We start from the raw sequence: 13,854 nt of genomic DNA, 5'->3' as shown, positions 1-13,854 counted from the left end.
GGTGCATTTCTTTCTCATTTCTCCCCTTTCCTAGCCAATATAGTCCATTAATGACCTTCTGCAGCAAACAGCTACATCCCTACTTTACTTCTATCAAGGACAATAAATGAGCTCTAGAGAACAAGCCAACTGTGAGGGTAGACATTGGGCTTCTCCTCTGCTTTGCTTTGTGCAGAGAAGAGCCCGGATATGGGCCCTGAGACTCCCCATCCTCTGCCTCCCCTCTGTGTGCTTTGATTCCAGTTTCCATTCTGTCTTTGTTTTACAGTTGTTCAGCACATCAAGCGGCATAACATTGTTCTGAAAAGGGAGCTAGGCGAAGGGGCCTTTGGAAAAGTGTTCCTAGCTGAATGCTATAACCTCTGTCCTGAGCAAGACAAGATCTTGGTGGCTGTGAAGGTAAGAGAACACTCCAGAATGTCTTGTTATCCATGGTTTCAGTAATGTGTATTTTTTATTTTAGGGCCAATTCAGGAGCAAATGATATCTGCTATGAAGGATGTGATCAAACTCTTTTAACTAAATGGATAGTGGGAAGGATATTTGGGGCACATCCAAATGTCCTAGGTTCTTTTTAGGGGCACCTAAAAAGGCTGTAACTAGCTCTGAGCTACTCTTTCAAGTCAATTATAACTAAATTTCAGACAGAAATCAACCAGCTAAGGCTTGAAGACTCAGCCGCCCCCGCCCCATTGCTTGGCGCTTGTGCCCAGCTCAGATACACGTGTTCTCACTTGGAGGTTCTGGAAGGGAGACTATGAAGTTCACTCCCTTTCTCAGCCTCTGCTCCACTGACATCTTCTGTTATACCTCATCCCTCCCAACTATTCCCCAGGCCCCAGAGTTTTATGTAGTACATGTGAGACTTTATCCTGGGGTGGATGGCATTTCTGGTGGATTCTGCCACCCTAGCAGATACAGGTTTTACTAAAATAAAGAAGCCCGAAAGTCCTTTATCATAGCCATTTTCTCAGAAACTCAGAAAGGAGATCTGGTCTTCAGTAAGTAAACATTACTGAAGGGGATAAAATTTCCACTGAGCTCTGGAAAACACAAGAAGTAATAAAAATAACACAAAGAATCTGTAAATCCTTTACATATGCATTGTCAAAATACTAGTGAAAAACAAAACAAAACACCACCATGGTATTGAATAACATTTGTAAAACATTTAAAAGAGGCATCTATTTATAAACTAAATTAAGTGGCAAATGAATATGGACATGGCTAATGTAATAAAATGCAATTCTTTAGCTTAATATAAGATGATTGAATTTTGGTTTTTTGTTTCTTTGTTAATGCCAAATTCAGAATATTTATACAAATGGCATTTGTTTACTAGTGATAGAAGGTCAATTTAATTTTTAAAAAATCAAATGTGTATTCCATTACTGTTATACTTAGCATTAAAATGATTCAGCATAAATGTAATGGGTAAATGAGGAGAGAGAAAATTATTCTTGAACTTACCCATCCTGCAGACTAAACACTGTTTCTGTTAAAGTCCATCAAAATGCAAACTGTGGGTTTGCTTTTCTCATCATCAAAAGTAAGTAACCCTAGTGGCATCAGCACTCCTAGACTCTCAGGAAAGGCTCCTTAAACCTGCACATTGGGGTAAATAAAGGTCAGACCTTTCTAAGGATAGAAAATGTAATAGCTATTGAGTAAATATTATCTCACTAAGAAAGGCAAATGGGATTGTTGAGACAGTAGGAAGGAAAGGAGAGGTGAGGAGAGGAGAGGAGAGGAGAGGTGAGGGGAGTCGGGGGGAGGGAAGCGGAGGGGAGGGGAGGGGAGAGGGGGGGAGGGGAGGGGAAGGGAGAAGCGAGGGGGGAGGGGAGGGGAGGGGAGGGGAGGGGAGGGGAGGGGAAGGGAGGGGAAAACTGAGGTTAAATGGGTCAAGGTGTAAAGTAAGAATCCTGCAGTGACTTTAGGATGTTTAATCTCTGTTGCTGTGATTGATTCCTTTTTTCTCTCATTTACTCAAAAAGTTTGTTATTTTTTTAAGTACAAATTTTTTAGAACATTTGGCAGCATTAAATCTGCAGTCTTTGCTTTCTTCTGCTATCTTTTTTTCCCTTTGGATAAATAAGACCAAAAGGTGCCTCTATTTTTATAGATTCATATACAGATCAAATGTTAGAACTGAAAGAAGCTTAGGGAACATCTAATTCTGACCCAGCCATGTGTGATAGACAAGGGGACTGAAGAACGTGGGTTTATGTTCTGGCTCATGGTTCCCACTCTTATTTGGGAGCCACAAGGGGGCTAAGTCGGGCCTTCAGACTCTGAATTCACTTCATGGGCTCATAAGGTGAGAGGCTTTGAAGGTGAAAAAATCCTGGGAGATCAGGGAATCTTAGGTGACAGTGGACGAGTAGCTGAGAGATCTTAGCTAGAATAGAGACAGAAACACAAAATTATTTGGTATTGCTTTTCATCTTCATATCATCCCTTATTCTGTGCCTGCTTCTCAGTACTTCTTGCAAAGTCCTCAAGGATGAGATGTTGCATAGCTAAATGTAGGGTACCCTAAACTCATATAATATATTTCCTCCAAAGCACATGCTAAGATAGGACATCAGGGCTTGGGCTAGTAATGACGAAAGATTAACCAGTGACTGCAGTGTAGCCAGTTGTCCTGCCCACGCCATGTTTCTACCTGGCATATCTCCCATCCCCATCAGAGCCCTAATTCTACCTGTGACCCAAACCCAGAACCTTGACCTCATACACTACTTGGCTTTGCCAAATAAGTGTTTACAAATTAATGACCTATGGCCTTTACCAGTTTGGCTCAGTGGATAGAGCATCACCTGTGGTTCGATTCCAGTCAAGGGCAGGAACTTTGATTGCGGGCACATCCCCAGTAGGGGCTGTGCAGGAGGCAGCTGATCGATGTTTCTCTCTCATCGATGTTTCTAACTCTCTATCCCTCTCCCTTCCTCTCTGTAAAAAAAATCAATAAAATATATTAATAACAAACAAACAAAAAAATTAATGACCTATGAAGAATGTTTACTCTTCCATCAATACTGCTACATAAAACAAAACAAAAACGGATTTGCCCTTTTATCAAATCCTGACTCATTCACTTTGCTAGTCTCCTTCTTGAAATTCAAATGAAACTATCATCTCAAGTAGAGGGGACAACACGCCTACAGCTTGAAAATTCATTCCAACTTCAAGGTCGCACACCTAAAAAGCCTCATCTCTGACCTTGAATGTGCATATTTGTTGAAATCAGAGGCTTTGCCTCTGTTTGCTGGAATGACTACAGGCTTCCGAGAGTATGTTTGTTTTAACTTCTGGAATCCAGAGGCTGCAGCCATGCAAGGAACAAGTCAGATCTCCCATAGACTCCAAGATGAACTGGATCGAAATAACACATGGACCTTTCCTGGAGCTGCTTCTCGCCAGCCTGACCTGCTAATTTTTAGGGCTGTGGGCCCATTGGACACCTCAAAGACTATCTAATGAGCCATGGTTCAGTCCTGACCAGAATAAAGGGATTTTTCTAAGGAATGAAACAAACTGGTCACAGCTTCCAGAGTCTGCACAGCCTGTCACCTCTGAGGAGTGGCTGCCAGAGCTGCTCTTCCTCCATTGGAGATACCCAGGGATGTTTGAAGCCTTTCTGCCTGTTGCCTAGCAACCCCTGCAGCATTGATTATGCATGCTAAGAAATAGCTATTGTCCTTTTTTCTTCTCTAGAAGGAGCTGGCTGGAATCTAACCTTTGCATTCAGACTGACAGATGTCAAGTTCCTGGAAATTCTGGTGTCACTTACTCCAACTGGCTTAAGAGCTCGAGGGGTCCACAGGAACCAGTGTAAGATGGAAGGGATCCTGAGGCATGTGCAGGCCACTCAAGGGCACATGGAGGCTTGCCTCTCCCATTGCTTTTTCTGATTCTACTGGGTTGCCCTTTTCTTGATATTTTTGGATGACCTTTTGTGTGTTTTTTTAGTGAAATGGATTTATCAATCATTTCTCCTTTTACACTGAATTATAATTGGAGAACACATAGGATGAGAAGCTGAGAAACCAGTCTATGATCAAAATGAGTTACTTTGCCTTTAAATACCTCAACTGCCAAGAAAACGCTTCACTGTAGGTTTTTTTTGTTTGTTTGTTTTTTACATTGACTGCATTAACTATTTTGACTCTATCCATCCTCCATTTCAATAGCTACAATTCCTATAACATTTTTTATATTATGTATGCATGCTGATTTTTGTTTTTTAAATATAGCCACAAGTGCTGATGGATTGATGGCCTCTTCTCACCCTCCCCACTAACTCAGGTGTATTTCTAGAAACATCAAATGCCTAATATCAAAGAGACCATAGAAATCATGCATATAACCTTAGTCTCCTGTTCAATAAATGAAAAAAAATGTCAAGTGACTCCCTCGAGGTATAGTAAGTTAAAGTGAAGGAGAGGTGCTACATAAGATGAGAAATAGAGAAATCTAAGTTCAGCAGGCACTTTCTTTGGGATCTAAATTAGCATTTTTGCTTTTTGTGTTTGTCAACACAGGGAATAATGATGATTATCTTCACCAAGGGTTTTGGAAAAGTTGATGGGTAAACCCTCTGGCACATTACCACAAGGCAGCCACAAGTACCATCCAGCTTGTTGCTGCCATTCCATGCCTGAAGGGCCCAAACCAGCCCACATGACTCCCACTAATCCATCAGCTCTCAGTTCAAGATGCTGCTCTAGGGAAGATGTTCCCTTCCATATAATAAGGTCATACCTTCCTATTATATGCCATTAAGCCATCTATACTTGTCCTTTATAGTATTTGTTAATGTTATTCATTACATATGTATTCATGGGTTCATTTATCAATGGCATGAATACCTGTCTCTTCCACTAAAGTGGTATATTCTTGAGTGTTGGACCCATGTCTTTGAGCATATAGCCTAATATGTAGTAACATGCAGTAAATGCTTGTTAAATAAATGAAGGGATGGATGGATGGATGGATGGATGGATGGATGGATGGATGGATTATAAAAAAAAGTAAAGAGTTGGCAGTTGACATTTCTAGGTAAGGAAATGATTTAATGAGCTATGGATCATCATAAATATTTATAACTGGGGGAGGAACTGTAAAGAATAATGAAATCTAATGAAGAATCATTTTAGAAATCATTGAATACAGATACATAGAACTGTTATTGATATTATTTAGCTTAACTCCTATATTGTGCCAATGAGAAAACAGGAACCCAGAGAAGATAAATGACCTACCCAAAGTCACACAGCTTGAATGAGGTCATTTAATGTCAGCCCTAGGACTAAAATTCAGGCCTCCTCATCACTTTAGTGCCCATTGTGCACCACACTTTTATTTATTAAATTTTACACATGCCCTGGTAAACCAAATTGAGAAAATTCAACATAATACCACTTATCAAGTAATATAAAGAAGTATGTTAGTTGTGCTCATTTGTGTGTAAGAGATACTTTTTATGTTTTCCAAGTAAAAATGTAATTCAAGGGAATAAATGGGAATAAGGAAAACTGGATCTTGGAGTGAGGGCTTTGGCTTCATCAAAACATCATAATAAGCTTTAATAAGAAGAATAGTATAATGCTGACAGGAAACCAACTCAAGCTGGCTAAAGCAGAAAAGGGAATTTATTTCTCATGTTACTGGAAAACCATGTTACTGGTATCCTAGCTCCCAGCATTACAAGATCCAGGGAATCAATTATCTATCTATCTATCTTGCCTCTACTTTCCTTTATATTGACTGCATTCTCAGGCAGGCTCTTCTGACACTACGGTAAACACTTGGCAGTAATGTCTCTGCTTAGATCCTACCATCCTAGCAACCCCAAAGAGAGCTCTTCTTTCCCAACAATTATGCGAAAGTCCACAGGCTGACTCTTATTGGCTTGCCTTGAGTTGTGTTCCCTGGCCCTATGACCAAGGCAATAGAATATTCTGATTATCCAGGCCCAATACACATGCATATTCCTGGAAATGGAAGATTGGGTCAATGCTATCCAACATACATGACTAGAGTACTGGTTTCCAAAAAGGATATTAGACATGCTATAGCCAAAAGTAAATAGGAACTGCAGGGCAGCTAGGAGTCATTATGACTAGAATAGTTGGGATCGAAAAGTTCACTCAGGATTTGAGATAGTCCCATCACTGTCTCTTCTTTACTCTCACAGTAAGAGCCATCAGAGAATGTCCTCTAGGCTTCCATGCTAATGTAGTGCAGCTGTCTCTTGCCTCTACTGTTCTCTAACATATGACTGCTGCTTCCATGCCAATTGTTGTTCACATGGCCTCTATTAGTCACATTCAGATTCCTCGAGAAGGAAAATACTATGGGCCTAGTTATTTCACTTAGTCTTATACCTGTGGTCTAACCACCCAAGGTGGTCCTATGGCACAGATGAGGCCACCTTTGGGAAAGAAGTAACTAGAGCCAATTATCTCAGAATATGCTTAAGAGCAAAAGAAAGTCTTCGAAAGGAAAACTCAATATCTCCAATTCTGGAATAGTGAAATTATTCTTAAATAGGAAAGTGCATCAGGCATTCATCAATTCAAGTGCTCTACCCAGGCAAGTTCCTTTCTAAGACAAATGGCTATTTTCATTTTGTTTCCTATTTTTGTGTGTGTGTGACAGTCATCATATCCATACTCACATCCCAGTTAATGTGAAGGCCCTCTCTCATTCCTCCCATTCCTGTGCTTCCCCTCAACCTCTGTGTTTTCATTGGCATGTGAAATCCTTGTTTCTGCAAAATGGAAATGGATGGTAACAAGATTAGTGTATTTAAAAGAACATTTGTCAGTGTTTCCCTAAAAAATTGTTTGTATACCTTAACAGGGCATAATGTTGAAGAAAGAACTATCAATTCCATCTTTACATGTCTCTAGGAATAGAAATTGTAGAACTGTTAATAGTGGCCTGTTAAAAGACTTCATCATCTTTATGGTCCAGGCATTGCTTAATTGATTTTTGTTTATCTTTGGTGTAAGTGCATTCTTTCTGGTGTGTGTGTGGATGCATGTGCCTGGTCACAGGTACTGTAGAGTGGAGAACAATGTTTCCTTATAAGAATCCATCCTGCACTTAAATCAGGTAGGCTCCAGTCACTAAGTCCCAGTAAGTTCAACTTTTAACTTTTGATGCGAGATCTGTTTTTTGTCTTGTTGACCCTCTTTTCTGGCTTATCTCCAATTTATCCCTATCTTTTCATTAATGCCAAAAGAGTGCATTTCACTCTAAGGAAGACTCATCTGGCACCATACGTAGCTGGAGAATTCACTCACCCCTCTGTATCTCTGGGACATATGAATTGTGGTAGTTGTGCTACTTTTTAATTGACTTGAACATGATAACCCAACTTGTAATCAAGTCACAGTCTACATCTCTACCAGCTCCTGTGTAGCTGGCGAAATTGACTCAGACAAATGTATGCTGGCATATTTGAAGCCTGTAAATATCTTGCCATTTTCTGCATTGGAGGCCAACTTCCCATTCACTCTTTTGAGTCAATATCTCTCTATGAGTTAGATCCATACCTTCCAAAGCATTTATAACATGCAACTTGATATAATATGCACACATAAACCATCCATTTTATCCCCCAAATTATTAAAAGTATTTTAAAATATGTGAATTAAAGCTTGGCTTCATGTTTCTCACTGGATGGTCAATTTCTTAGATCTGAACCATTAGAGTCAGCACTGCTATGATAATAAATATAGCAGAAATCAACACTGTGACTATGAACCTTGTATTTCAGGATGTCACTGGTACATAATTAAAGTCCTTGCAAAAGCCAGCTATATATGACTGAGTTGATGTGAAAACAAAGTATTATTTTTTAATACACAGTGAGCACAATCTGAGTATTTGTGATCATTCTTATTTTTTTTACAATCATTTAATTCATTTTTACATTTGTAGGAATGTGGGGGAGTTATCCATTGTACTCTCTTTAATTTATAATATTTTATTTTTATCAAGCTCTCCTATTTCCGAATTTATTAAAATTATTCTTTTGAGGCTCACTTTTATAAGAATCTGTTAAAAGCTTCCTCTACCTTTCTTTAAAGGATACCCAAAAGTTAAAAGAATCATGCAGTATTTTGACTATCACTATAAATACTTAGCTTTATTTACCTCTAAGAATCTTCTAAGAAGGGTATCTGTCTTGTTTCTATTTCAGTCTAGCATTGTTTCCCAACATTCCCAAGAAGCAGGTTGACACATGAATAGCCTATTGAGGTGGCTTTTATAGAATGATACTATCCAAAAGAAATATAATGTGAGCCACAAATGCAAGCCACATTTGTATGTATTTTTTAAAAATTTAATATGCACCATAAAAATGGAAAAACAGGTAAAACTAATTTTTAATATATTTTATTTAACCCAACATATCTAAATATTGTTACTTCAATACATTAATATAAAAATATTAATGAGATATTTTATTGACACCAAGTTTTCAAAATCCAGTCTGTATTTTAACTCACAGAACTTGTCAATTTGGATCAGCCATATTTAAAATTATCACTATCTACATGTGGCTTTTGTTTTGCTCTAAAAGATATCAAAAGCACTAGGTCTTGACCCAATTATCCTGACCCAGAAGAACTTAGGCATATTAACATTCTCATGCATCTTGGTTGCCTCATCTGGGAGTTTACTCATTGACATTTATGTTTTAGGCATGGTGGTGGACTCGGGCATAGTGAGATCTTGCCATGATAATCTCCTTTTAAAAAGTCTTTCTCCTTGACTCATCTTATGATCTCTAAAAAGTATTAGAGAAGAACATAAGATCATTAAAAAGAAAAGGACACCACCTCTGTTTTAACTTGTGTCTCCTAAACCACCTACATTTTGAAATGCATAATCATTTTTCATGTCCTACAACATCCAGAAACACAATGATTTCAAATAAGCTCTCTTGCCTATTCTACTAGTTTCCTGTTAGCTTTATTATTTTGCTGAAGCATTTCAGATGAAAGTTAATCTTCCTTTCTTCTGTTTTACTTCAGTAACTTCTCAGTTCTGTGTTGAAGTTAATTTCATACTAATTCATTCTTCCGACTCTGAATCAATGTGTACTCCAGGCAGTAAACTCACTTTAGCTCTGGATGAGACCTCTCCCTTGAGACTGTCTTCAGAAAGGATGGCAGCTGTGGAGTTTCAGGGAATTCACGAGGAATAAAAAGAAATGAAGTTACAAAGCAGACACTAGGAGTAAGAAAACAGTAATGATCAATGATGAGGCAAACATGCCTGTCAAAATGAAACTTAAGTGGAGGGAATTAGCAGGGAGGGAAGTTGCCACCTCCTGTCCATTGCCAAGGGACTCCAAGTACCAGCCAAGGCTCCCTTAATTGAGTAAAATGACAATCAGGCATGGTACTGAAACAGAGATGGCTTTTATAAATAGGGCTGATAGCAGAATTTTTTCAACTTCTGATTGCTGTCTGGATATGGCTCCACCTTAGAAAAATTCTTTCCTTAGAGTGCCAAATTCAGAAGATGATTTTGCCCAACTCGGTGCTGCCATATTTTCTAAATCTCTTAAAATAGAATTGAATCATAATTTAGAGAAAGGATCCAGCATGCAAAAATGGATGGGCACATGGAATGAGATTGCCAAGTTTGTTAGATGCATTTGCCCCATGAATAGTGAAATCTTCTCTATTAAATCTGAAAATGTTACCGAAGCACAGCTTTTGAAATTGAAGTAAGACTCTTCTCATAGTAGTTTGCTTTTGGGAAATGGAAATATTATATGCTTGTTAACTCTATCAGTTTGGTGCCTCCCCCACAAGGAAAATTCTGTCTTCTGTCTACTCTCTCCCAGTCTACCTCTCTGCCATCCTGCGCTCGCTCTCTCTCTCTCTCTCTCTCTCTCTCTCTCTCTCTCTCTCTCTCTTTTTCACACACACACACACACACACACACACACACACACACACTTCATAATTTGAATCACCACTACATAGCTTGAGAAGAAAGATTACATGCAGAATTTGTTCATGCCCTGTGATAATGGTCTAAATGGGTCCAGTCACCTCCTCCATTTCACTATTAAAGACACAACAAGGCCTTACAAATAAGCTCTCTCAGTGACTCAGAGCAGTCTGAGAAAACAATGTTATCTTAGAAAACATTGCAGGGTTCAAGGGCTTTCAGGAGGGAAATGGTGGCAGGATCAGGAGCACTGCCGCTCTCTTGCCTTGGGCTGGTCACCATTGGGGAGAAAGCTTCAAATCCTGCCAAAGGAGTTAGTGAAAACGCTTTATTCTGGGAAGATGATAGCAGAAAAGACTTTGTGATCTTGTTGCTCTCCCTGCCATCCTAGTGTTTCCACGTGGCTGCTGTGAGCCAGGCCCTGCCTATTCATGGGTGCCTCAGGCATGGCAATTGAATATTACAAACTCATCCTGAGGTGACTCAATGATGAACCACCTGAAACAGACAGTTCTCAGTGGCCAGTTTCTTGTGCGGGCTCAGCAAATCCTCTCACGGTCACACTCCCTTCCTAGAATGGCCCCCATCTTATGACTGATTGATAATGGGTTATAATGGCTCAGCAGTATTGGCCCAACTCAGGAAAACTCTGAAGGGTCATCCTTTAGGGCCAGATAAGGCTTGTTGAGACTATATCATAGCTCAACTTCACCCTCTGCCCAATTTCCCCCACGGGAATTGATCCTAAGAGCATGGCTAAGAAATGTCTTGTCTGCTGAATACTTGCCATGTGCCTGGCACTATGCCCAGTGCTGGCAATGCAGATATGGAAGGCACCATCCCTGGGCCAAGGAGTTCACTATCTATTCCAGAGATAAGCAAGTAAACATGCACTTAGAATGTACTGTGGCCAGTGATCTGACAGAAATTAAGTATGAGTTTATACCTATGAGGGTCATTCAACCTAGGCTGGGAGCAGGTTATAACAGGGGTTTTAACAGCAATGAGAGGGTCAGGGAACACTTCTCAGAAAGGTGAGGTCTGAGCCCAGTCCTGGAACACTGCCAGGTGTCAGTCAGGAGTATTGGTTTTCTATTGCTGCTGTGACAAATTACCACAAAGTCAGTGGCTTAAAACAACACAAATGTTCTCTCACCATCCTAGTAGACACTGAAAGCCAGTTTTACTAACCTGAAGACAAGATGTCAACAAGGCTGGATCCTTCTGTAAGTTGTAGGACAGAATTTGTTTCCTTGCCTCTTCCAGCCTTTAGAGGCTGCCCACATTTTTTTGGCTTGTGGCCTCTTCTTCCATCTTAAAAGCCAGCAGCATAGCATCTCTTCTTGATCCTCCTGCCCCTCTCTTGTAAGTCCCCTTGTTTGCCATGACATTGGGCCCACTCTGATAATCTAGAATAATCTCCCCATGTAAAGTAACATATTCCCATGTTTCAGGGATTAAGATGTGGATACCTGCATGGAGGCATTATGCAACCTCCTATACCAGTGACATGCCCGAGTCAACATTCCAGACTGAGGGATGACCTGTGCAAGGACAAGGAGGTGTGGCCCAGTGTCATTGGGGCATCTACAGATATTTCATAAGGTGGAAGCATACGTTTCAAAAGAGGCATGTCAAGAAAAGATCAAGCTGGACAGAGATGCAAGGTTGCTGCATTATTTAGGGCAGTGTATTTTAAGCTTGACTTATACTTAATTGCATATGGGACTTATCTCCCTATTTGCATATGGGCACCTGAGGCCAGGATGTGGGTCCATGTCTTCTTGATGCCACCATAACTCTGGTTCAGTGACTGGCACAGGACAAGAACTCAGCACATGTGTGTGGCATCAACAAATGCCAGCTTTGCCCTGCTATTATGACACCATGGTGTCTGAGTAATCTGAGCCAAGAACAAAAGTCCCCAGAGCCTGGCTGGCTGCGTGATCCTGGGCAACTTTGTCTTGGCAGTGTGGCTGGCCTGCTGGCAGGGGCGTTTCCTGAGCCAGCAGTGTGTGTGGCACCAGAGGGAGAAGGCTTTTGAGAGTGCCTGTGATAAAACCGGCAAAATGGTCACTGTGAAAGCTGGAAAGTGGGTCCAGGAGAGCTTACTATGCTCTTCTCTCTACGCATATTTCCATAATTAAAGTTCTATAAAGGGTACATGAGCAGAGGTGAGGTGCACATAGCATCCTACCGCGGGCAGCAGTCATCGAAATGTGAGTGAAGTCTGCGGTGGAGCCCAGACCAGGATTAAAAGGGATGAAGAGTAAAAGCTCATGGTAACATAATGACGTAACATCTGTGCTGGTGCTTCATCAAATGTCGAGTTCTGCAGACCCTGGAGGGGCTCTTCCTCAGAAGGTTAAATGGACACAAACATTATTTGCTCAGAATTTAGGCCAGTTTCCAATCTTTCATGGATTAAACAAGTTGAATTTCTTTCCCATAAAAAAGCTCAGAGCCCATTGAACTAATGCCTTCTTCACGCAGCCTTCCCTTTGACACCCTCCATCTAAGATACGCTGGTTTCCTTCCCTCTCTGCCCCTCAACCCAGACGCTGAAGGACGCCAGCGACAATGCGCGCAAGGACTTCCACCGAGAGGCCGAGCTGCTGACCAACCTCCAGCACGAGCACATTGTCAAGTTCTACGGTGTCTGCGTGGAGGGAGACCCACTCATCATGGTCTTTGAGTACATGAAGCACGGGGACCTCAACAAGTTCCTCAGGTACAGTGCGGCGGGGAGGGCCAGGCAGGAGTGGGCCTTCGGGGTTCAGGCAGCCTAAGGTGGAGCCCCTGAAGTCCTGCCTGGCTCCAACGTGCTCCTTTCGTTGCAAGAGAGCTGCCCCTCAGCTTTGCAAGATTAGCAAACGTGCTGCCTGGGATTTCTTGATAGAGGATGTCACTTAGGAGAAGCAGGAACTGTATTAGGGGTAGGCAACCAAGTTGCACCTGCCCTTGCTGGCCTCAGTTTCTTTACCAGTAACAGGGGTATGATTATATTAATAAAAAGGACTACTGCCAAGACTATTGGGATGGGAGGGAATTAATAAATCTTGTCCCCACACCTTCTTCCCGGCCATGCTTTCCTGGGATACTTATTATGCCTTCTGTGTTATGGCAATACCTCCACCTCTGTTCTCTGGTTTCTGTGGGTGCTGAAGGGGGCTTTCCACCAGAAGTCAGTACCAGTAGTTTCATGCAGCCACCAGAAGATTCAGAAACCATGTAGTCTAAGAAATAAGTCAATTGTGGAGAGAGCAGTGGAAGGGGGAGTGTGTACTGTTGTGTTTGGAAATGTCATCACGTGGCCATCTGATCACTTTCACCATCTCTAGCCTCATGAATACACGTGGAACTTAGTTCTCCTTGGCTGGGACAAATCTTTCTCTGATTTGCCTCTGATTGCGTGGGTGATGGCATGCCAGGTGAGATTAGGAATATGGAGCCAATTCATGGTGTTCAGAGACAATCACCCTAAGAATGTGTTATCCAATATCAGCAAAGGTTTTCTTGTAGGTGATAGGAGAGGGGATGATGGTAGATTTTACACATTGTCTTGTTGGACCTAATATGAATAAAGAGCTGAATTTTGCTGAGGTCCAGCTGTGCATTGGAAAAATATTTACCTTGTTCCTATGCTCTAGGCTACTTGTTTAATTAAAAATAGTGCTTTCCATAAATTGTGACATAATAAATCTACATGTACCCACTAGATGCAATTAAATGCTTCTGTGAGCTCAGACTGTGCATGTCTGTGTAGCACACATCTGTGTGTGTGTGTGTGTGTGTGTGTGTGTGTGTGTGTGTGTGTGTGTATTCTTTCACTTTTGGCTCCATAGACCTCTCCTACCTCTCCTTCCTGCC

General features: G+C 41.1%; 1 protein-coding gene across 4 annotated transcripts in view; it reads left to right on the top strand.

The window, feature by feature from the left end:
* Positions 1–13,854, top strand: part of NTRK2 (neurotrophic receptor tyrosine kinase 2) — a 307,491-nt gene that overhangs the window by 229,161 nt on the left and 64,476 nt on the right. For all 4 annotated transcript variants that reach the window (XR_014796235.1, XM_084897976.1, XM_084897978.1 and 1 more), the window contains 2 exons: positions 269–399; positions 12,543–12,715. Coding sequence is in view for 3 of the 4 variants with exons in the window: in XM_084897976.1 (XP_084754102.1) it covers positions 269–399; positions 12,543–12,715 (304 nt within the window). In the remaining variant the exon portion in view is untranslated. The remainder of the gene's footprint in view (positions 1–268; positions 400–12,542; positions 12,716–13,854) is intronic.

This window comes from Pipistrellus hanaki (genome assembly GCF_964339955.1).
Source record: "Pipistrellus hanaki genome assembly, chromosome: 11".
In the NCBI taxonomy this organism is placed as follows: domain Eukaryota; kingdom Metazoa; phylum Chordata; class Mammalia; order Chiroptera; family Vespertilionidae; genus Pipistrellus; species Pipistrellus hanaki.
The sequence above is the reverse complement of the archived record's forward strand: the minus strand, read 5'-3'. Positions and strand labels throughout refer to the sequence as shown.